This window comes from Staurois parvus, unplaced genomic scaffold (assembly GCF_062004578.1).
Source record: "Staurois parvus isolate SC_StPar_1 unplaced genomic scaffold, SC_StPar_1.0 ptg000315l, whole genome shotgun sequence".
NCBI lineage: Eukaryota > Metazoa > Chordata > Amphibia > Anura > Ranidae > Staurois > Staurois parvus.
In genome coordinates, this window is record NW_028318111.1 from 448,516 (window position 1) to 473,397 (window position 24,882).

The window sequence follows — 24,882 nt, forward strand, 5'->3', positions numbered from 1 at the left end:
TTCCACTGACACCAAGGATAAGGCATTATTCCTCCCCGACACCAAGGATGGGGCATTATTCCTCCCCGACACCAAGGATGGGGCATTATTCCTCCCCCTGACACCAACGATGGGGCATTATTCCTCCCCGACACCAACGATGGGGCACTATTCCTCCCCCTGACACCAATGATGGGGCATTATTCCTCCCCCTGACACCAAGGATGGGGCACTATTCCTCCCCCTCATACCGAAAAGAGGAGACTGTTTACTTCCACTGACACCAAGACATTTTCTACTCCCGCTGGCCACACTCCAGCCCTCCTAGAGTTTGAAGGACAGTAAACTGGCCCTTTGTTTGGAGACCCCTGCATTAGAGACTACAAATCCACCAGAACAAAGTATTACAAGTACTTTTATTGTAATAATGAATATAAGGGCTTTCTACAAAATAAATCTGTGAAAACTGGTTATTACAAAGCGATCAAAATGAGTGTTGCAGGATTCATCGCAAGAGTCATTTAACCTGCAACTGTTTTCTCTGTACAATCACAGTTCAGCGATGCTGAAGAGATCAAACGTTCGTTTGAAAGGAAGGCAAATTCCAAGCTGAGAACCAAGTGAAGGAGGCCCACCATGAAGCCCATTTAAGTATGCAGTTTAAACCAGCTAAATACATCCCAGGAGCCTAAAAAAGCCTCAAGGTCTCCTTTAAAGCAGCCGCAACCTGAGTAGAAAAGCCTGTCCTTTGTCAGCATGCTGTAGAGGTTTGTTCTGCTGTGTGTGGAAGCACTGGTCTCTCTGCAGAGGTCTGACAATGCCAGTCAGATCTATAGCTCTGCAAACCACAGATTCCATGCTCCCTGCTCATCCAGATTCCATGTTCTCTGCTCATCCTACTCAGCAAGGGATGTGAAGGACATCTACAGAGAGACTACTGAATGACACGGAGGTCGGGCATTTACTTGGCTGAGGTATTGTCCACAACAGAGCAGACACCAGGGAGGATATTAAAACCTAGTAAATTGTATAGAACATCTATCTAGACAGATACAACCAGGGGCGGACTGACCATTTGGAAACTCGGGCACTGCCCGAGGGCCCAGGGTCAGTAGGGGGCCCCATGAGATGCACCTGGTACCTTTTTCATAGGCTTTTTTAAGTTTGGGCAAGGACACAGGGGCCCCATGATCCCCTATTGCCCGGGGGCCCCATGAGTTGTCAATCCGCCCCTGGATACAACCTTTCCACTTACTGTATTTCAATATTTTATCACTTTCCACATCCTTTTTGTTTAATACTAATATAGCATATAGATCTCAACTTACCAGCAAAGATACATCCAGGTCACTCTCGTATTGCATCATCATTACACATTGGGCTCGCGGTTCTGTGATGGACATTTAAAGCAGAACTCCAGACAAAATATTTTTTTTAAGTTGTGGCTGGAGTGATTAGGGATTTTTTTACTTGACTTGAAATGTTCATGGTCTCCTGTGGCCCCACTGGGAAAAATTCCCCTCACTTTTTGTTTGCCACCAGAACAGGAAGTGAGTGAATTCTCATAAACCAGGTCATAGATTACAATAAAAGGAGGAAGGGTTTGATATTCAGTTGAATTTTTTCATTGTGGTGCCCCCTATGGGCAGATTTCCCCTCCAGCTGGAGTTTCACTTTAAAGGTTTTGTCTACTTTAATCAAACAATAGGGCCTCATACTGCATGCTGCCCATGCTGCCCTTGCCGCCCTTTGTCCTGCTTATATACACTGCTTATAGTTGGTTAAAAAAAAAAGGGGGAAAAGAAAGACAAAAAAAAAAGGAAAAGACAAAAAAAATCCTTGCCTAGGTTTCAGTGTAAGCTGGTACCATGACCACTGTCCCGCGTTTAATGTTTCAGGGTGGCTCCTTTTTCTTGCAGCATCCTATGGAGCCACTCTTGCATGCAGGGACTAGAGCTGTGTCTTCCTACCAGGGGCGGACTGACTATTTGGAAAGTCGGGTACTGCCCGAGGGCCCGGGGTCAGTAGGGGGCCCATGAGATGCCCCTGGCACCTTTTTATAGGCTTTTTTGAGTTTGGGCAAGGACACAGGGGCCCCATGATCCCCTACTGCCCAGGGGCCCCATCTGTTGTCAGTACACCCCTGCTCCCTACACTGTGTGCATCAATTGAAACGTACAGCCTCATAGTCTAGAGAATGACAAGGCGCTCCCCTGATACCCCCTCCTCCCATCTCCAACCTAAGGCTGGCCATACACTATACAATTTTCTGTCCAATTTCCTTTAGATTTACCTTCCAACTATGTAGTGCAAGGGCCGGCCTAATTGGATACAACTGAAAGTGTTGTTTAGGTTTGACCTCGTATTATATGGTTTATGGTAAATCTAAAGCAAAATTCTCAAGAAAATTGTATAATGTATGGCCAGCCTAACAGACTGGCAAGAGACTGCAATGTCCACTGTTAACTCTTTCCTGTGAAAACCAGAAGTTCAGGGTAGAAGCACTGAAAGCAAGAGCCAGCAGTGTTGAAAGTCGGAAACTGCAAGTGCTGGGGTAAGAATCTTACTGGGAAATGTTTAATCTTCATGCGCTCAATGTGTTAAAACTAAAAAAAAGAAAAAAAACTTTCTGGCAAAAATATTTTCGATACTGTACTAGTATAGATAGTGCTAAGAATATGTATTAGATCATCTTACATAGCTGGTACACTATCTAAAAAAAACTTTTATTTCTTGGAGTTCAACTCTATGGTAAAGATTTGTTTCTGTCGCAAATGCACTAATACGGCTGCAATCACCTCAAGTAAAGATTTGTTAAATATAGGCAGATTCTGTAGTTACGAAGCAGTGACCTGTGAGCAGAAAACTAAAGTAAATTTAGTTCCTTCTAAAAAGCAAATTACCATCAAAGTCAGATGACTCTGCATTGCTGACCACACAACTCACTGTATCAGAAACGACCTCTCCTGCGCTCTATGACCCAGAATACAGGTGGATGGATGGAACTAGAACTTGAAAAATTCGACCACCAATGCATATGGGGTTGTGCAGCTCTAAACAAGGCTGGGGAAGCCTGACCAGTACTGCAAAGTGAAACAAAAAAAGAGCGCACCAACCTTGCGCATTACCTCAGTAAAACATAATTTTATTAAATTCAGAATGATACTCACGAACTAAACTGACGCTTTTCGAAGGGCATCCCTTCTTCATCAGAGCTCTGATGAAGGGATGCCCTTAGAAACGCGTCAGCCGTACTCTGAGTGTCTACCCCTACGATGTGACTCACACAGGCTTCACATTTGTAAAGTTCCTTTGAGGACTTACAGGCTTGATTTACGTCGTCGTTTGTGAGTATCATTCTGAATTTAATAAAATGATGGTTTACTGAGTTAATGCGCAAGGTTGGTGCGCTTTCTTTTTTTTGTTTCACTTTCCACAACTCACTGTATCTTCAGTACTAGAATTGTATCATAAAGTGACATCAATTTATTCCTAAGGCTTGGATCATTCTGTTGTGACCGTATCGTCGTGCATTTTCCAGAGCGACTTGCATGAAAGTTGCATCATAGTGGAGGAAACTTTTTAAAAGTTGCTGCAAATTGGAGTAGCACTGACTGGAGAAGCTGCAATTGAAATAAATGGGTTTTCAATCGTCATGTGACTTTATGTATCGCAAGTTGCATGCAAATTCGCAGCAGTGTGAACCGCGGCAAAAGCGGTTTCCAATGTCAACGTTAACACATGCTGTTCCTCATGCTGAAGGCAGTCTAATCCCCTTGTATGGAGCACCAGTTGTTGCAATGGCTCCTTGATCTAAAGCTGGGCATACATGGTTAGTTCACTCAAGAAAAGTAGATGGAGGAATCCCTTCCCGATGGGATATTGTATTCTGACAACCCAGCAGCCACTGATCAACAAAAGTTTTCCAGCGTGTGATTTCAACTTAAAGCGGAGTTCCATCCATTTTTAAAAGTTGTTTTCATCTACATGCCCACCCGTAGTGTATTCCTTAATGGATATTAACCTCTTCACGCCGGCAGCATACAAATGTGTGGCCTCCCGGCGTCTGAACCTAGACACTGAGCGGACGCACATTTGCATGCAATTAACAAAAAACACGTGCTGAGAGCGTGCTCCCAGCACACATGTCCGGTGCTCACGGAAAGGTCCCGGTCTGATCTTTCAATCGGGACCTTTCCCGATCAAGTGACCGCCGAGATGACACGTCACGGCGGTCACATGATCCCTAAAACCCGCCCCCTGAAACCCTTAAAGGGCCAGGAGGCGCCTAATATATAGTTTTTATTATGTCTGAATACCTTATTTTTATCGATATCGTCACAGTGGCTTAGTGGTTAGCACATCTGCTTTGCAGTAAATGGGTCATGGGTTCGATTCCCGACCATGGCGACTCCTGCATGGTGTTTGCATGTTCTCCCTGTGCTTGCGTGGGTTTCCTCCGGGTGCTCCGGTTTCCTCCCACACTCCATAGACATGCTGGTAGGTTAATTGGATCCTGTCTAAATTGTCCCTAGTATGTGTATGTATGAATGTGAGTTAGGGACCTTAGATTGTACGCCCCTTGAGGGTTAGGGACTGATGTGAATGTACAATATATATGTAAAGTGCTGCGTACATTGAAAGCGCTATATAAGTACCTGAAATAAATAAATAAGGTGCTTCGCATAGACTCCTGGGATATCGGCGTTCTCTATCCCAAGAGTCCAAGCGAACCGACTAAAAATAAAAAAAGTTGCGTTATTTCTCAGACCGCATCCGACTTCCGGGTCTTCTGATTGACAGGTTGCCATAACAACAGGGTGGGAACTTCTGCCGATGCCACCATTGCTATGGCAACCTTCAATCAACAAACTGCGCCGCGCAGTGTCATTACTGCCCAGGCGTGTGATCGGGAGGTGCATGCTGGGTAGCCAGCTGCACCGAATCCTGGAAGTGAACAGGAGCGGGCTTCAGATGCCCACATCTACCATGGCCCCTGCCTGCTGACAAGATTGTGTGATCGATTACAGATGTAAGAATAACAGGTATGAATACAGTTATAACAATAGGCAATTATTTCAGTCCAAGTAATAACAATCATGGTGGTGCTTTTATAAAAAAAAAAATAGCTCTGGAGCTCCGCTTTAAGTTGATCGAAGGATGCGTCTATTAAACAGGTACGACCACACAAAGATCAAAATTTATCCAGTCTCTGCTGAACTGGTCCAATTTCAATCCATTATGCCCAGCTTTAGTGTACAATGAAAGGTGAAAAGCTCAAAGCAAGCGAAGTTTGCAAAGCAGCAGGCCAGCAGTAGCATATACACTGCATTAAAAGGCGGCGTGTGAATAATACAAAAAAAAAAAACCCAAAACAACATGAAATATGAAAACATATCCCTCTATAGTGTGTACTCGTCCCAATCCACCAACTAAGAGCACTAAGTGTCATTTCTGTCTGCTGCCTCATTCCTATGCTATCAGCATGAATCACTTCTGACAAGTTTTCCTGACACCTATAGAAAAATGGTGACATGGGAGGGACTTCCATCAGATTGACAGCCTCAGCTCTGTTCCTGTGTGGAGGGATGTGTCTCTTCCCTCCAATCAGCTCTCAGAGCTCTCCTCACTGAGCTCTGCAGAGTGCTACTTCAGCTCTCCGCCCCCTTTTTTCTGAACTCTCAGGCAAGTTTTATAAATTCAGCACTTTAAGCGGATTTAAAGAAGAGAAGACTGCATAACAAAGTGGGACTTCCAGGTATGGGTGAGCACATGATTTCTCATAGCAGACCGCCCTCTTGCTTTAGCAGCCAATCACCAGGCTGAACACTATCACATGGGTGGTGGAATGGGGTGCCATGACACCATTCCCGTCTACGCCCCCTTTTTTCTGAACTCTCAGGCAAGTTTTATAAATTCAGCACTTTAAGCGGATTTAAAGAAGAGAAGACTGCATAACAAAGTGGGACTTCCAGGTATGGGTGAGCACATGATTTCTCATAGCAGACCGCCCTCTTGCTTTAGCAGCCAATCACCAGGCTGAACACTATCACATGGGTGGTGGAATGGGGTGCCATGACACCATTCCCGTCTACGCTCCGACACCATCAACATTGACACTTAGCAAGAGGAGGATACTGCAACCACTGGGTGGTGGGGAGCATGGCTGGGTAAGTTTACATGCCTGGAGGAATGGGATATATCAGACGCGGTCATGCTGCCCTATTTCTTTAGTGGTATTACCCTCTGCCCTTAAGAAGCCAAGAACTACAACCTATGTTCTGTGCTCCTGCCATGGTGATTCTGCACAGCAATGAGTGAAGGAAAGATAAAGGCAGAGAAAAGACCAGCACAATGGTGGAAGCATAACATGGTAAAACAAAAAAGCAGGGGCAGCAAAGACCGCATGTGAGCTACAGCAATAGGATCTCTGCAATTAAACTGCTGAAGTGGGTAAAGGGGATTCAAGCATGTTGACCCTCTACAAACAGGAAAAAAGTCTGATTTGCAATACAGAAGCTTGCAAGGTTTTTCACCAAATGGCATAAAATAAATGTAATAGCTCACAGCAACCAGATTTTACTTTAATGTAGGTGGGTTGTTTTCATTGGTTGCCCTGCATTGCTGATTACTATCTGATATCCTCAATTTTAATATATCTTTATTCCAGCAGATCATTTGTACCTATCACCCTTTTTTTACAATGAAAAAAATAGTAAAATTATAACATGAAATGTATATAGGATGAATATAACTTGTGTTATGTGACCTCCTGGTTCTGATTTAATGGATACTATGGAAGTAATTTGTTATCACTCGAACATATATATAAAAATATAATAGTCATTCCATCCTAGTATGAGACTTGAGGCAGCTGGGTCCCTACACATCCATGAATGCAGAGTGTAATGATAGTGGACCATTAAACCTGACACACAGCTTGAGTTTATGTAATAAAACGTCATTTACAAGATTTCATATCAGCATCATTTATGGAATTCTGGACTTTCTGGTATTTAAAGTGGAACTTGAAGCGAAAGTTCAAGATTTGCAATTTTATCTCCCCACCTTTATCCGACCAGTCTATGGTTGATGTTATTTCTACCCAATCCAGCAGGTACCCACTTTGCCCTTCTCCCCATTTACCTTCCCTTCCCTCTATCTCCCTTCTTATCTACACCTGGATTTGGTTAAACCGGAGCTCATCCAAAAGGGGAAGTTCCGCTTTAAGGATTGCTCCCTCGCTCCCCATTAAGAATTGGCACCTTTGGGGGGGAGCGGGTACCCGAATTTGACAGGTACCCGCTCCCACTTCCGGTCCGATCGCCTAGGTGACTGGAAGCGGAAGGTGTCCTCCCTCCTTCCCTGTAGACTTTTGGGACACGTGACAGGCCCCAAAAGACGACAGGACCATTCATGAAGCGCAGTGCTACTCGCGCATGCGCAGTGGGTACCCGGCTGTGAAGCCGCAAGCTATCACAGCCAGGTGCCCACACTGAAGATGCCAGCCTGGAATACAGGACGGCCGGTGAAACGGGCTGCGGGGGACACACCGAGGGACAGGTAAGTGGCTGTTTTTTTTTTTTTAAAAGTCAGCAGCTACAGTTTTTGTAGCGTCTGGCTTTTATTTTTTTGACAGGGTGAGTGGAACTCCGCTTTAACCCCCCCCCTTTTTTCCTTTCCCTCTGTTGGCAATCTGTTTACCAGTTCACTCCTGTTTCTTCACGGTACGTCCCTAGGCCCTCAAGCGTAGACAACTTACATGGAGCTACAGCCCCTCCCGTACGATCATCCAGTAGAAATGTTGTATTTTAACATTGCTCTCGTAGTTCATTGACCTTCCTCGACTTCAGTAACCACCCACCAATATCGGCGATATAGTTAGGCAGCTCTGCTGACAGTCTGCAGGAGCCTGACATTGCAACCGTGATCTGCTGTTCGTTGGTGCATTGCTTTACAGGCTCCTAAGAAAAACAATAAATGCACTTTTTTTTATGTACAAAAAAAAAAAGCATTTTATTTATTTTTTTTTAAAGGTGAACTTAGCCTTTAAAAGCACTGGCACCTGCCAATGTAAGGCTCCATGCAACTTGCTATGTGAGTTTGGACAAAGTCGCATGGCAAGTCACATCCCATTGTATTCAATGGCATTTGTTTGGATCTTTGGCACAAAGTCGCAGCAATTTTAAAAAGGTTCCTGTACGACTTTGATGCGACTTGAGTGCCAGAGAATATAAAAATCGCAAAAAAGTTGCAGTAAACGGCTAAATTTAAGGGTACTGCATTGCAGCCATAAGCATTTGTTTTTTGGTATGAAGTGGCACAGGCATGGGTGTTTTCTATTATGCCAATGCAAATTCCTGGGCCTCAAGCCAATTCTATCCTAGATTTATCGCTATGTTTCTGAAGGAGTAACTGAACAGATATCTGCAATAAATGTATTGTTGAATTTTATCTCCACTGCACTGGGGTCCAAATGTACAATAGCGTAGTCAAACTAGGGCATGTAGAATTTTTTTTAAAGACATGCAGCAGCCCAGGCAGGTGGACCACCTCCACTGACATTTACCAGCGGCTGCCAGTGGGGATAATATTATAAAACTTATAAGAAAGACAACACACGGGAATGGGCAGAAAGTCCGTGATCCACAGATTTACATCTCCCCTTCGGACGGGAACCTCATCTTACTGGTCTTGCATTTCAATAAGCATTTTTACATATTTTTGTAAATGTTGAATTGTTCTTTAACATAACCCCAAGCTGTAAAAAAAGGTCTAAAGGTCCCTTAAAAAATTTTTTACTAAAACTGAACCAAACTTTCAGTTCAAATTAACTAAATACATTTCAGGTGCATTACAACAAAGTGTGCAAAAGCTTGCAAGTTTGTTTGCTTTATAAAGCAGGCAAAGGCTGAGTAGAGAAGCCTGTTCCCTGCCAGAGTGCAGGACCCCTGTTTTCTGTGAGAGAGAGACAGAGAGAGCCAGACACAGACAGAGAGAAGCAGAGAGAGACAGAGAGAGCCAGACACAGACAGAGAGAAGCAGAGAGAGACAGAGAGAGGCAGAGAGAGAGAGAGAGAGGCAGAGAGAGAGAGGGGCAGAGAGAGAGGGGGGCAGAGAGAGAGGGGGGCAGAGAGAGAGGGGGGCAGAGAGAGAGAGGGGCAGAGAGAGAGGGGGGCAGAGAGAGAGAGGCAGAGAGGCAGAGAGAGAGAGAGGGGCAGAGAGAGAGAGAGAGAGAGGCAGAGAGAGAGAGAGAGAGAGGCAGAGAGAGAGAGAGGCAGAGAGAGAGAGGCAGGGAGAGGGAGAGAGAGGGGGGGGCAGAGAGAGAGGGGGGGGGCAGAGAGAGAGAGAGGGGGGGGGGCAGAGAGAGAGAGGCAGAGAGAGAGGCAGAGAGAGAGAGGCAGAGAGAGAGAGGCAGAGGCAGAGAGAGAGGCAGAGAGAGAGGCAGGCAGAGGCAGGCAGAGGCAGGCAGAGAGAGAGAGAGAGGCAGAGAGAGAGAGAGAGAGGCAGAGAGAGAGAGAGAGGCAGAGAGAGAGAGAGAGAGGCAGAGAGAGAGAGAGAGAGAGGCAGAGAGAGAGAGAGAGAGAGAGGCAGAGAGAGAGAGAGAGAGAGAGGCAGAGAGAGAGAGAGGCAGAGAGAGGCAGAGAGAGAGAGAGGCAGAGAGAGGCAGAGAGAGAGAGAGGCAGAGAGAGGCAGAGAGAGAGAGAGGCAGAGAGAGGCAGAGAGAGAGAGGCAGAGAGAGGCAGAGGCAGAGAGAGGCAGAGGCAGAGAGAGGCAGAGGCAGAGAGAGGCAGAGGCAGAGAGAGGCAGAGGCAGAGAGAGGCAGAGGCAGAGAGAGGCAGAGGCAGAGAGAGGCAGAGGCAGAGAGAGGCAGAGGCAGAGAGAGGCAGAGGCAGAGAGAGGCAGAGGCAGAGAGAGGCAGAGGCAGAGAGAGGCAGAGGCAGAGAGAGGCAGAGGCAGAGAGAGGCAGAGGCAGAGAGAGACAGAGGCAGAGAGACAGAGGCAGAGAGACAGAGGCAGAGAGACAGAGGCAGAGAGACAGAGGCAGAGAGACAGAGGCAGAGAGACAACTCTCCAGTCTGCAGAGATCACGAAGAAATATCTAGCTCTAACTCAGCAGGGGTCGTCAGGCCTCTGCAGAGAGACCACTGCTTCCACACAGAGAACAAGGGTCCTTCTCTGCAGCATGCTGGTAGGGGACAGGCTTCTATTCATTCTTCACACCTTTAGTTTTGATGCACCTGGCATGTACTGAACACATATAGACAGAAATCAATTGGGCTTTAAACATAAGAATCATCACTAACAAACTATAAAAGCTTTTTTTTCCCTCTCCAAGTGGGATTTTAGTTCTGGTTAATATCACCCATATATATGTTCATATCTTCTCAAATAAATCCTATAAAATGAAAACAATCTAACATGCAACATAAAGTGCGCTGATCTCCGGTTTGCCCTGCTATTTTGCAAAAATGCAGACTTCTTACTACTAAAAGCCATCGGCTTCATCCTGAAATATACTTCCTATTTCAGCTACGTCATATAAGAATAGAGAAAAGTGTGTGAATACAGAAATTGGTGAAATAACTAGTGTAAAATACAATCTATTATAGTTTGCTTTGCGGCATCGCACAATGACCGTCCATCCTGACTACTGCAAGTTTCATCAAGAGGGGCCAAACTCACGTTGGCTATCCTGGAACTAGGAAGGTTTTCAGCCTGCCCAGGCTTGTGTCTGCACAGATTGAGGTTTTAATTTTCAAGGAATTGGACAGGTGAGTCTCAGATCCGTGTCCTGGCGAGTGGCGTTGTTCAGGATATTTTATAGTGCAAGAATTTGGGCAGTTGGAACAGACTAGCGGGTCGGGAAAGCTGTAGAGATCCAGTCCGGGAAAGGCACGAACGAGTTGCTGGTTGGAGGTGCAGCGTGTGGCGTTTTTTTCAGCGCTGGGTGGTTTTGGTTTGGAGCAGTAAGGGCAGTACCGGCCAGGGGGTTGTAATTCCTCACCTTCAGTCCCGCCCGAGTCCCTGTAGGTAAGTGCAGTCAGCACAGAGCCCCAGAGATACAGCGCAGTAGCTGTAACACTTGACTTTCTCTCTGTGCTCTCCTCCTCTAGGGAACATGGAAGAACGGTTGTAGGAGGAGCAGGGATTTCTTCAACTGGAGCTGGAAAAAACAGAGGCACCGACACAACTGGGCTTGGTTCTGTGATTGAAGGAAGCAGCCTTGTCCCATTTATCTCCCAGGTAGCCTTGTGCAAGACGGCAACTGAAGCAAATAAAGTGGCAACTCCGGTTAAGTAGACCAGGCCAAGGATACAAGCCAACTGGAAAGGGAAAGAAAAAAAAAGGAGCTTATACTCAATAGTCCAATTCCATAAACCATCTAAAATTTCCTTTTTCTTTGCATTTTCTTTGCATGTTTCCAGACAAGAGACGTTTACGGAGGTCAAATATTATGTATGGCAAATAATTTAAATTAAAGCGGTTGTAAAGGCTCAAGGTAAAAAACCTCCTGCGTGTAGCAGCGCCCCCATAGAAATTTCCTGAGCCCCATCTCAACCCAGCAATGTGCACGAGAGCCTCGGCTGTTCCTGAGTGTTTGTCTCCTCATTGGCTGAGACAGCAGCAGTAGTCACTGGCCCCCCCTACTGTCAATCATAGCCAGTGAGCCAATGAGGAGACAGTGGGAGCAGGGACAACCCATGTGTGAATGGACACACAGAGCAGCGGCTCAGGAGTGAGCCTGCTCGGGTACCCCCATAGCAAGCTGCTCTTCCGGTTGGATTGCCTCGCCTTAGTTAAAATGCCAGCTCCTGGACCTGAAGCAGATTAAAGAATTGGCTCTGGTGAGGACATCGCTAGATCCCTGGACAGGTAAGTGTCCTTATATTAAAAATCAGCAGCTACAGGATTATAGCTGCGGACTTAATTTTTTTGGCGGGAGACTGGAGCTCCTCTTCAACCAATTCGTTGCCAGCATTAACACATAATAGCGGCGTTTAGTGGCCAATTACCAAATCCTCTACCAAAACACACGTGTGCAAATTTCACATGGAGAGGAATCCACTTTGCTCAGCAGGGGATCTGTCTTCTCAACCCCTGCTGTGCAGAGCTGGCAGCCCATATGGAAGAAAAAGATATTTTAAAAATATTCTTCCCAAATATATTGACATACATTTGAAATACTATAATGTTGTCCATATTCAATATATTTCAATACAATACAACACACACACGTTATTACAAAATATATGAAAAATATTTTTAAAAGTACATTTCAAATATACTGTATGTCTTTAAAAATACAAATCTACATTTTTGGAATGCATTTATAAATATATGCAAAAATATATGTTGAAATTACTTTATATACTAAAAAAAAAAAATCTGAAGAATAGATTTTAAAAATATGTATTCTTCAGATTTTTTTTAACATATGTAAAAATATGTTAAAATGACTTTTTATATGTTAAAAAAAATCTGAAGAATATATATTTTTAAAATCTATTCTTCAGATTTTTTTTTTTAGTATATAAAAAAGTAATTTCAACATATATTTTTGCATATATTTATTAATGCATTCCAAAAATGTAGATTTGTATTTTTAAAGGCAAAGTATATTTGAAATGTACTTTTAAAATTATTTTTCATATATTCTGTAATAAAAACACATTTCAACATGCGGTTGAGATATATATAGATATAGATATATATAGATACAGATATATTTATTTATTGAAATATATTGAATATGGCCAAAATTGTAGCATTTCAAATATATGTCAATATATTTGGGAAGAATATTTTTAAAATAGATTTCAAACATATTTTTCTTCCATGTGGGAGGTCCGTGTTTGCTCAGTTTCTGCAGAGTGAACACGGACACAGCTGTGTCAGGTGTAGCTGGACAGTGTCTCCGATCCAATCCGCCTAGACGAAGGGAAACAATGGATCCCATTCCATTTTTTTTTTGTTAGCGAACCAGATCGGACTGGAGGTAGGTGATTGTAAACACAAGTCCATTTACATGAGCCGCTCCACAGAGGTGAATGGAGGATCCAATTGGGTCCGCCTGAAAAACTAGGAGGCAGAGAAAATCGGACCGATTGTGTGAAAGAGACCATAAATAAACCTAGACACAATCACAATAAAATTGCAAGGAATATTACATTTAAACACACTACAATAAAAATATAAATTCTAAGAAACCATTAAATGTATCTCTAATAAAAAGCAGAAGTTTATAAATGACTGAGAAAACTATTTAAATTATCCCCATATTTACACGGTTAGGGTGAAGGGCTTCTAATTTTTACAGGTCTCTCTAGTGAGGTCGGCACCTCTCCGATTTCATACAACCCTATTGTTTTCACAAAACGTAAGACCACTGGGGTCTCTGTTATGGAGTTGTCTAAGGGGTAAAGATAATAAAAAGGGTATAAATCTCCTAGTTCAATATTTTTAATGTGCCTTCCTGATAATAAAGGGGCAATGAATCAGAGAGTGGCAGAACTGCACTACACTGGATGAATTCTTTAAACAGGCTGATATTTTGAAGAATAGTTGTATAGAAAGAGTTACCAATAGGATAGAATTAATAAAGATATTGCGGAAGTGGCCTGTATGGAGAGAAGTGAATTGATACATTTAAATGAATCAGAATTTTTATTCTCCATTTCAGATTCTGAATATATATTAACTACAGGATTACATTTTCAGTTTAAAATGATAAAAAATGATTTTTGCAATGTTTTCATTCAATTTTGAGCCTTAGTGGGTTTTTATTAGCCGATATAGAAAAAAAAAAAAAAAAAAAAAAATCAACTGTTGCGCTTAATGTTTTTTTCCAAGGGTTTTGGCGCTTCGAGCTACAAATCACTGAAGTGTAAATGGGGCCTTAATGTCTCTCTTGACTGAGCACGACTTGCCATTTGCTTGGTCACAGCCGGCCGGGATGTGTGCGTTCTGAATTTGAATTCTTCATTGAATTGTTCCTGGATGCCTGCTACCAGGTTAACTTTACACAAACGGAGACCACAGCACAGGCGTTCCCAATTTACCTCTGCTCCCTACCTTGAGGCAGTTTTTGCTGGATTCAGACTCCCAGGAGAGGCAGGCGAGCCTGAGGCCTGGCGTGTGATTTTGGCAAATAGTTGAACAATTTCAGGGTAGCTGCAGCTCAGCTGTTTTTAGGTTCATTGCTCTGCTGGAAGTTGAACCTCCAACCCCAGTTTTAGTTCTCTTACCATTTGGTAAGACACCATTCCACTTCTATAATCCAACACATTCCTCACCTTGGTAACTTGCTGGCAGAGATCATTGAAGACTTTCTGCCACAGGTCCTGTTCCAGGAGCACCAAGAGGTCTGTGTAAGTGAACCAGCCACGCTTCATACCTTGCTGCTCTGCAACCCTGCAATAGGAAGACAAACAACCAGATTACACCACCCACAGTATAAAGGGCTCAGCAGTTGTGGAATTGGATTGCATTATGGCTTTCATAAACACAAGGTAACAGAAATATAAATCCAAACATACAGACCTTTACTTACAGCCCAATTACATGCAAACATACAGACCTTTACTTACAGCCCAATTACATCCAAACATACAGACCTTTACTTACAGCTCAATTACATGCAAACCATACAGACCTTTACTTACAGCCCAATTACATGCAAACATACAGACCTTTACTTACAGCCCAATTACATCCAAACATACAGACCTTTACTTACAGCCCAATTACATGCAAACCATACAGACCTTTACTTACAGCCCAATTACATGCAAACCATACAGACCTTTACTTACAGCCCAATTACATCCAAAACATACAGACCTTTACTTACAGCCCAATTACATCCAAACAAAGACCTTTACTTACAGCCAGGGTGGATAAAAATCAATGATTTTTAAAAAAAAAATAATAAAAAAAATAAATCTGATTTTTTTTATTTAAATCGGATTTTTTTTAAATAAAATGCTTTTTGAGGAAAATATATTACCATCCAAAGGTTATTCCATCATGAAATAAAGATTAGTTTTTTAATTATGTAGAATAAGGCTGCATATGTTTAATTTTTTTGGTAAATAAATTCCATGAATCCATTCACAATGTCATGCTCTTCCAGAGGTTTTTGTAAGATTATTGGGCGGTTTCTCTGCCTACAAGATATTATCACAGATGCTCGGTTTACTTTTGCAGTTCTCAAAACTGAATTTGATTCAGCGGAGATCACATGCCTCTTCTTCACAGCAAAAATGTTATAACATGAACAGAGTTAAGAAAAAGACCTTCATCCTAACTTCTACAAACCTATGAATACAGAATCAACCCCTTCACTGCTAAGTTTCAAGAAGTTCAGTGAATAGAATAGAAACAATATTTTTCTGATTGTTTGGAGTGGAACAGATCTGCACAAGAAGAAAGTGAAACTAAGTGTGAGGAGGAAGGGGCTGACAGTCTAAGTTTCTTAAAATATATATATTTTGTTTAGCCAAATTAGTTAACAAACATGGATGTTTAAGCAAGTCACATATGCTGGAATGTTATTGTTTCAGTTGAATAAATCTATTTAAATTGTTATTATTAAGGTAATGATTATTTTTCTCCTTCCTAAGTACAACAGAAAAGTTGTCCAAATATGAATGATTAACCTATTAAACTGGGGATAAAAAAACTAATATGAAAAGTTGTTATTCTAAAAATCTTCATCTACTTGCATATTAAAGTTATACCAGCAAGAATTAGTCTTTATGTAGAAAACTAGGATTTACATCAAGCCTTACTGACTAGTGATTTAAATCAAATCCACCCTGCTTACAGCCCAATTACATCCAAACATACAGATCTTTACTTACAGCCCAATTACATCCAAACATACAAATCTGTACTTACAGCCCAATTACATCCAAACATACAAACCTTTACTTACAGCCCAATTAAAACCACATTTTATATGTTGCATAACATTTAGCCTCTATTCTTATGAAGGTGCATGGTTTCTTCAAAAGGATAAGTTCACCTTTGGAACATGTTACACCTGTTTTTAGGGTGGAACATGTAACATGTTCCTGTAGCCGCAGCCACACCCCCTTCCCTCTGATAGAACGGGAGACTTTTCCCCGTACTCTGTCAGATTTGAAAACAGCGTGGCCATGCGTGCATACTCTTTATGGAAACATAGGGGGATCTGTATTAGATCCCCCCAATGTCTCCCCTGCCTTCCAAAGCAGCTAATCAAGCACAGGACCCAAAAGTGATCAGGTGGCTGAAGAGCTGAACAGCTGGAAAAAAATGAAATCACTTAACAAGCTCTGAAGCAAGTGGTTAAAGCCCAACTGAAGTCTTATGTTTTTATACTTGTTATACAGTCAGGCTGCAAAATAAGTAAAGAAACTGCAAATTTAAAAAGTTTAAAATGTGTGGGTTTAGGTGCTGTAAAAGCTGCCCTCTGTCAGCCGCACACTGGACAGTCAGAGCTACCTGAGCAGCAGTTGAGTCCTTCACTGTGCTGGCGCTGGGCAGCCTTTACAGATCTAAGGACATGCACACAGTGAAAATACACAAAGTAAAAAGAAAAATGCCATCTTATTTATTTGTTATGCAGCCTGACTATATAACAAGTAAAAACAGGAGGCTTAAAGAAACAGTGCACCTTTATAAAAATAGAGGCAACATGTCATGCTGCACCAAATACCCGATTGGTGAACACATTCAGTGGCAAAAAATTATGATTCCTGCGTGACAAGTGTCAGTATAAGAAAAAAAAAAAAAAAGAAGAAGGAAACAGTTGAAGAAAGAACCCACAGAAATAAGGTATCTCCAGCATCATTTTCCTTGAGCCCCTGACAGCCCATCCATGTGTGGCTTAAAAAAAATTAAACCTAAATGGTTATCATTTCTGCCTGGCAGTACTCGGGTCATTGGTTCAAATCCCAAACACGGCACCACCTGCCTGGAGTTTGCATGTTCTCCCTGTGCGGGTTTCCTCCGGGTACTCCGGTTTCCTCCAACACTCCAAAGACATGCTGGTAGGTGAATTGGCTCCTGTCTAAATTGTCCCTAGTATGTGTATGTATGGATGTGAGTTAGGGCCCTTAGATTGTACGCCCCTTGAGGGTCAGGGACTGATGTGAATGTACAATATATGCGTAAATTGACGGCGCTGTATAAGTACCTGAAATAAATAAATGAAACCTGCGTATATTGCCTTCCTTGGTTCCTCCCCCTTCCTCGAAAATGAAATGTTTATATTATATATACCTTTCCGATTTATTTACCTTATTTTAGATCCAGTGATACACTGGGTCTCCGTGCTTCCCTATGCAATGCAGGTAAATCATTGCTGGAGGGAAGGGCCATACGGGTGCTGTACATAACTTCCTGAAAACATCACAGCACCCTGCCTCAGAACTCCTCTGAAGAATCCTCAACCTTGACACAAGCAGTGAGCTGGGCCTTCATTGATGAAATGATCAAAATTCTTGAATGCCAGTCTGGAGGAGTGGGCATTCCTAGGCAGGTTGTGCTTGCATGCAGATTGACCTAGGTAACGCCTGCATATGATGCACAGCCTCTATGTCTGAAAGAACTGAAATCCAAATGAATGAAAAAGGGGCAGGCCAGGGGCTGCCAGACTGTAGAGAAGAGCTAGGTGAAGCTGGACGTCCCGCAGCCAGGAAATGAGGCGGGCTCTGATATGTTACAGCTGCTAATGCAAATTGTGAAAAGCTCACAGTGTGCAGTGAAATTGAACTATGCAATTTCAATACAGAGAGAAGACTGTATACAGCAGATCAGCTTTAAAGCCGAACGATTAACGCAATTTAAAAAAAAAAAAAAATTGTTAACAGGCAGGTTCTTTATTGCAACGCCTCTTCAGCATTAAAACGATACTAAAACTTTGTTCTTTTGCTTAGTAAAACAACAAACACGACATACATACCTGCTCTGTGCCATAGTTTTTGCACACGGCTGTCCCGATCCTCCTCTTTTTGGGTCCCCTTCTGGCGCTCCAGGCTCTTCCTCTTCGAACTGAGAAAGCTGCTGGCCCTGGGGGCACCGCTGCATACTGGTTCCCGAGCTGCTACTCTATGCATCCACAGAAAACAGAGAGCCGTGGTTCGCCCCCCCCCCCCCCCCCCCTCTCCTTATTGGCTTACTGGCTGTGATTGAAAGCAGCAGGAGCAAATGGGCCCAAACAGCCGAGGTTATCGTGAACATCGCTGGATCAGAGGGGGCTCAGGTGAGGATTGGGGGGCCGGGGGAGCCACTACACAAAAGGTTATTTACCTTTATGCATAGAAGGCATGAAGGTAATAAAAAAAAACCTTCAGCCTTTAGGACTACTTTACAATAAACTTGCCTGCAATCTTTCTGCAGAACGTACACTTTCCAGCATGGTGCCGGTGAGGAGCCGGGATGAATACAAACACAAGGGAACCCAAAACACACAGGAAGTGGGAATCAACCTGGGCAATACAATGGGGGGGGGGGTTCAATACAATGGGGGGGGGGGGGGGTTTCAATACAATGGGGGGGGGGGGGCAATACAGACAGCACAGCAATAAAAACCTGTAAAAAAAGTTTTGTCCAAAGTTCTACCTTGATCATAGAATAAGATACCCACCTGCCCTCCAGCCATCGGAGCACTTCAAAGAATTCCCCCGGATGTGTGTACAGTCCCCAGTCCTGTATTTCCATATAAAGAAAGTTTTTACATACATTCATGCTAAAACAGTTTTATACATTTTCTTGAATTATTTTGTAATACAAAATAGGACAATCAGGCAGTTTTCTAGCACAATAGAAATAGCTGAAAAAAATACCACAAGAGATGAAAGCATCATTTACCATTGAAATGGGACCAAAACATGGTGTAGTTTCTTTGCAAACTGCATCTCGTAAAGCTTGTCGCTCAATGAGGAGTAGGAGCTTCTTTTGAGCGTTAAGCTTCGTGTGACTCGGTTTCCCACAATTTATCTCACGACGATGGCGGTAGAACCGCACCACGTTTTGAAAATGAATGGCGTCCAAAAACAGGCGTTGTGCGATTTGTCATTTGTGCAGTGTTTTGGGCTCACGGACAGAATCACCGCAATGCTGCCTGAGATCGAAAGTGCTCAAGTGTGACCAGGTCATAAAAGAAGCTACAAAAATGCTCAAACTTAAAAAAAAAAAAAAAAAAAAAAAAAGAGAACCAGTCACACTTGGGCTTACTTAGGAATTCAATGTAATGGTAGCCCCTTTTGTTATGCAAATTCCTCACTGCTCTCCCACCCAGACTTGATGTGGCAAAGTCCCACCCATGCAGTAGGTGACACATGTCATCACACACATCGTGCAATGAATTCTACGACGATGGCGGCTAAATCGCACCACATTTTGAAAATGAATGGCGTCCAAAAACAGGCGGCGTGCGATTTGTCATTTGTGCAGTGTTTTGGTATCACGGACAGAATCACAGCGATGCTGCCTGAGATTGCAAGTGCTCAAGTGTGACCAGGTCATGAAAGAAGTTACAAAAATGTTCAAACTTAAAAAAAAAAAAAAAAAGAGAACCAGTCACACTTGGGCTTACTTAGGAATTCAATTTAATGGTGGCCCCTTTTGTTATGCAAATTCCTGACTGCCCTCCCACCCAGACTTGATGTGGCAAAGTCCCACCCATGCAGTAGGTGACGCAGGTCATCACACACCACATCGTGCAATGCATTGTACGACGATGGCGGCAGAACCGCACCACATTTTGAAAATGAATGGCGTCCAAAAACAGGCGTTGTGCGATTTGTCATTTGTGAAGTGTTTTGGGGTCACGGACAGAATCACCGCGATCCTGCCCGAGATCGCAAGTGCTCAAGTGTGACCAGGTCATGAAAGAAGCTACAACAATGCTCAAACTTAAAAAAAAAAAAAAAGAGAACCAGTCACACTTGGGCTTACTTAGGAATTCAATTTAATGGTGGCCCCTTTTGTTATGCAAATTCCTCACTGCCCTCCCACCCAGACTTGATGTGGCAAAGTCCCACCCATGCAGTAGGTGACGCAGGTCATCACACACCACATCCTGCAATGCATCGTACATATGTGGCTTTTCTCCTACTATCAGGGTGTGCACATAGAAAATGTAAGGAGCTCTTGGGAAGCCTGCTTTAGGCTGCATTCACACTTGAGCGATTTGCAGCTTGACGATCCAAAATTGCTCAAACTTAAAAAATCAACAGTTCTCTATGGTGCCTGTTCACACCTGATCGCACAAACAGGCACCATAGCGAACAGTTCATTTTTTTAAGTTTGAGCATTTTTGTAGCCTCGTGCTCAAGTGCGAATGTGTAGGGGGGTTGTAACCGAAAAAAAAAAAAAAAATTAATTCTTTCAAACCCCAGTCACACTTGAGCACTTGTGATCTCGGGCAGAATCATGGCGATTCTGTCCACGATCCCAAAACATTCTGCACAAATGACAAATCGCACAACGCCTGTTCGGACGCCATTCATTTTCAAAATGTGGTGCGGTTCTGCCGCCATCGTCGTGAGATAAATAGTAGGAAAGAGAATCACACGAAGCTTGACTCCCAAAAGAAGCTCCTACTCCTCTTTGAGCGACAAGCTTCACGCGATTCAGTTTGCAACAAAACTACACCATGTTTTGGTCCCATTGAAAATGAATGGCACCCGAACAGGCATAGTGCGATTTGTGCATTTTGGGATAGCGGGCAAAATCACAGCGATTCTGCCTGAGATCACACGGGGCCTCAGTCAGGTAAACACAACCAACTGCAAATGAATATTTTTATTTTTTTGTAAGCTCCCAGTAGGCGGCACTTTTGCCTCTTTTTATGTGTTTTCCTGCTTCAGGTTCCTCTAATGAAAAAAAGTATGGTTATAGAGCTCAGTAGATTATTGTGCAATTTATCCAATACAGGATCAGGGATGTGACTCCTCCCCCTCCATAACAGGTTTCAGTTCAATAATAAGCGCCTGAAAAACCAACAGTGCTCTAGGAATTCTTAGTCATGGAAGCGCCTCATACTGAACACGTATTTGTAAAATCAAGAGTGTATATCCAACAGAACGTGTAAATCTTGATGGAATTTTTGTTGAAACCCAATTCCAGGTTAAAAATAAAAATGTTCATTCAGGGCAAAGTTAAAATGTCTACATATAGCCAAACCCCCTCAGGCATGAATAATTACCAAGACATGCCCTCTCTTAAAGAGGTAGTAAACCGCACCTTTACTAAAAACAAATCCCCTGCAAGGCAATTGCATAATGTATTAGTATGCATGCATCGCATACTACCACATTATGAAAAACCTTGGAACGGAGACCCCAGCGGTGCGCTGTCACTGCTGAAAGGGCTTCCATCTTCTCCCGGTCTTCCTTCCGGGTTCGCAGGCTCCAGCCGTCTGCAGTAGATCTACAGGAGCTGGATGGTAACGGGTTAAAAAGGGGCTTAGGTTAGGTTCAGACCTATGCAGTTTGCGTTTCATCTGTTTCTGCACTGCTTTTTGCCGAGTTTTTTATTTTTCCAACTTGTTGCTGGGCATATTAACCTCTTCGCGCCGGCCGCACGCAAATATGCGGATGCCGAGTGGCTGTACATTTGCGGGCAATTACGAAAAACATATGTGCTGAGAGCGCTCGCCCTGTGCGCTCCCAGTACAAATACACATGTCCAGTACTCACAGAAAGGTCCCAATCTCCTCTTTCGATCGGGACCTTTTCCGATCATGTGACCGCCATGACACATGTCCAGTACTCACAGAAAGGTCCCAATCTCCTCTTTCAATCGGGACCTTTTTCGATCATGTGACCGCCATGACACATGTCCAGTACTCACAGAAAGGTCCCAATCTCCTCTTTCGATCGGGATCTTTCCCGATCATGTGACCGCCGTGACGGCGAATCACGGCGGTCACATGACCTTAAAACCTTGCCCCGCCACCTGAAACCCTTAAAGGGCCAGGAGGAGCCGGCGCCAAGGGGTTAAAATGCAAATCGCATCAAAAACACACTACATGCATTTCTGCAACGTCTCCATTGAAGTCTATTGAACCAAAAAGCAACGTTTTGCCTGTAGAAAAAGCCCCTGACCCTTTACAAAAAAAATGCACCGGGTGAAAGATGTGGAGATGTGAACGTGTCCCATAGGAAATCATGTTAAATGGACTGCTGTGCGTTTCTGCAAAATGCTTAGTTGTGAACCTAGACTTTGACAAGCTACGGAACGTCTTCAACATTACAAAATAAGTCCATGTTGGATGTGACTGCGACTCGCTACACCATGACCTGGACAAATGAAAACCCTCATAGACATCATTCGACTCTCATCTAATGTAGAAAGGCAAGATGTAGGAGTGCGAGAAACAACTTACGATCGCCCGGAGGAAATTCATCTCCAAAGTGTTCACCATCTGGACGTCCAGTTTCCCGGCGGCTGCCCACTCGTCATTAAAAACCTCTTCCTCCTCACCTTCGTCGTACAGATACTTACTGGCAACCATCTGTAACCAAACATGCAATGCATGATCACCAGGAGCCACATTCACCAAACGATGACTTGTCATCCATACACAACCTGGGCAGATTGGTGGTGGTAGGAGCGATGTTCCATACATGAATGATAGGTAAAGCCACTTCTGCTTCGTGATTTTGTAATCGGTGTGTCTAGCAGTGGGGAGAGCACTGTGGAGGAGCAGAAGCATGTGGACTGAGAACGCTGGCTCTTACCTGCCTGAGGATCAGGTAGGTAAGAGCCAGCGTTCTCAGTCCACATGCTTCTGCTCCTCCACAGTGCTCTCCCCACTAGGATAGTAGTGATGGCCATTTTTTTAAAAACTAAAAAGTGACATAAGTAAAACAAAAATAAAATTTTAAAGCCCCACCCCCACACCTTGTGTGGCGACATGGATTCCATATCACTGCAAATGCTGGACTGAGAGAATTAAAGTGGTTGTAAACCCTTACATACACCCAGTGAATTGACTTGCTTCAGGTGCTACACAGAGATGAAACAACTCCTACATACGTTATAACTGTTTATCTGTAGCCCTCTCTTCTCTACAGCTGTTCAAGGTACATAATTTATACAGCTTGTATAAGCTTTCAGAAAGCATGGGACGGGGAGCTGGAGTTAGTGAGGAGAGCTGATTGGAGGCAAAGGACACGCCTCCTTACGCAGCACACAGGAACAGAGATGAGGCTATCAATCACAGGCTGTATGCTGGAGCTCCATCCTCATCTTTTATCTCTTGGTGTCAGGAAAAGCTGTCAGAAGTGATTCATGCTGATAGCAGAGAAATGACACTCAGTGCTCTTGATTGAGACAGGTACACACTATAGAGCAGTGGTTCTCAACCTTCCTAATGCCGTGACCCTTTAATACAGTTCCTCATGTTGTGGTGACCCCCAACCATAAAATTATTTACCCAGTAATTATAATTCATGAGTGTCGTTTTACCTCCAATACTGCTGCTTTCGACACAGTAGCTGCTTTCGACACAGTAGCTGCTTTCGACACAGTAGCTGCTTTCGACACAGTAGCTGCTCTTTACACATCGGAAATGTGTGTTTTCCCAATGGTTTTAGGCGACCCCTGTGAAAGGGACATTCGACCCCCAAAGGGGTCGCGACCCACAGGTTGAGAACCACTGCTATAGAGGGATATACTTTGTTCATATTTCATGTCTCAGGTGTACAACCACTTTAATTCTAGGGCTATCATTTGCCATTAACTACATTTATAAGCTATAAAGTGTTATGCATTGCCTATTTTGAGTATTGTAGTATTTCACAGAGGTGCGAAGTTTTAAGACTTGACATGATTACCGTTTAGTCAATGCAACCACGTTTTTTAGATTTTAATATAAAACTGGGTATTATAATCGAGTGTGCGCACTAAAATTAATTAGTGTATTTTTACCTAAAAATAATTTATAAGCATTTGTACAAATAACGTGCAACATAAATTGCAACAACCATCTAATTATTCTACACGGCCTCTGTTTCAGAAGATGGTTTGAAGCTTTCAAGTAACTTCTAGCCGAAAAGAAAACACAGATTTTTGAATGTGTGAAAAATAACAAAAAATGCTCTGGCAGTGGTTATAAAGATAGTAAAGAGGTAATATGCGAGCGCTATCCAAAACGATGTAAAAGATAGCTGCTAGAACACCAAAAAGGTAACCAAGAATGAACCTTCCAACAGAGTACATACATATAAAGGTGCAGCGCTAAAATAACAAATAAAAACAGCATAATATAGCATAAAATAAAGTACAAAGTATCAGATCACACTGAGGTGAACTTGAGTGAATAAAAAGTCCCAAGATAAATGAGGGCCCAATGTGGGGATCCGGTAGATCCTAATGAGTGCGTGGGGCAGGGTTCCAGTGTACCACACGGTGAATCTAGGGTAAAAAAAATGCGCACTCACCAGAAGTGCGTCAAAAATACGCATGTGAAATTATCCTGTTACATCAGGTAGCAGTCATCTACTGCCAAGGTAAGGTCAGGGTCATACACCTTCCAATCGCAATTCAGGGTAGGTACCCCAAAAGTCTCAAACGTGTCACCATCTGGGGTCCCTTTGAACAGGTTCTCCAGCAGATGATGAAATGCTGCAGCCCATGCTGAATATCTATAGTAGACAGGATACAGAGGCGCTGTGTATAGCGGGGCCGGTGGTGGAGCGATGTACGGCGGGGCGGAGAAGCTGAGAGTATGAACAGTGGATGAGGTGATGGGGAAAAGGTAGTGGTTATAAAGAAGTTACTACATTATGATGTTGTGCTCTGTGATGTTTGTTCATATCTTTCCATTTCTGTCAGCCAGTGCAGGGGTCTCCCAGCTGTGGCATATGATCCATATCCAGCCCGCTACATGATTTTAGTTGG

General features: G+C 43.3%; 1 protein-coding gene across 2 annotated transcripts in view; it reads right to left on the bottom strand.

The window, feature by feature from the left end:
• Positions 1-378: 378 nt before the first annotated feature.
• Positions 379-24,882, bottom strand: part of CNPPD1 (cyclin Pas1/PHO80 domain containing 1) — a 46,844-nt gene continuing 22,340 nt past the window's right edge. Inside the window, exons 5-9 of one of the 2 annotated variants that reach the window (XM_089683568.1) lie at positions 22,364-22,492; positions 18,617-18,678; positions 14,277-14,394; positions 10,666-11,306; positions 379-3,602 (exon numbers count right to left, since the gene is read on the bottom strand). In XM_089683568.1, coding sequence (XP_089539694.1) covers positions 10,671-11,306; positions 14,277-14,394; positions 18,617-18,678; positions 22,364-22,492 — 945 coding nt within the window. In that variant the 3' untranslated portion in view covers positions 379-3,602; positions 10,666-10,670. Of the gene's footprint in view, positions 11,307-14,276; positions 14,395-18,616; positions 18,679-22,363; positions 22,493-24,882 lie in introns of both variants that reach the window. The other variant, XM_089683567.1, reaches the window with a different exon arrangement.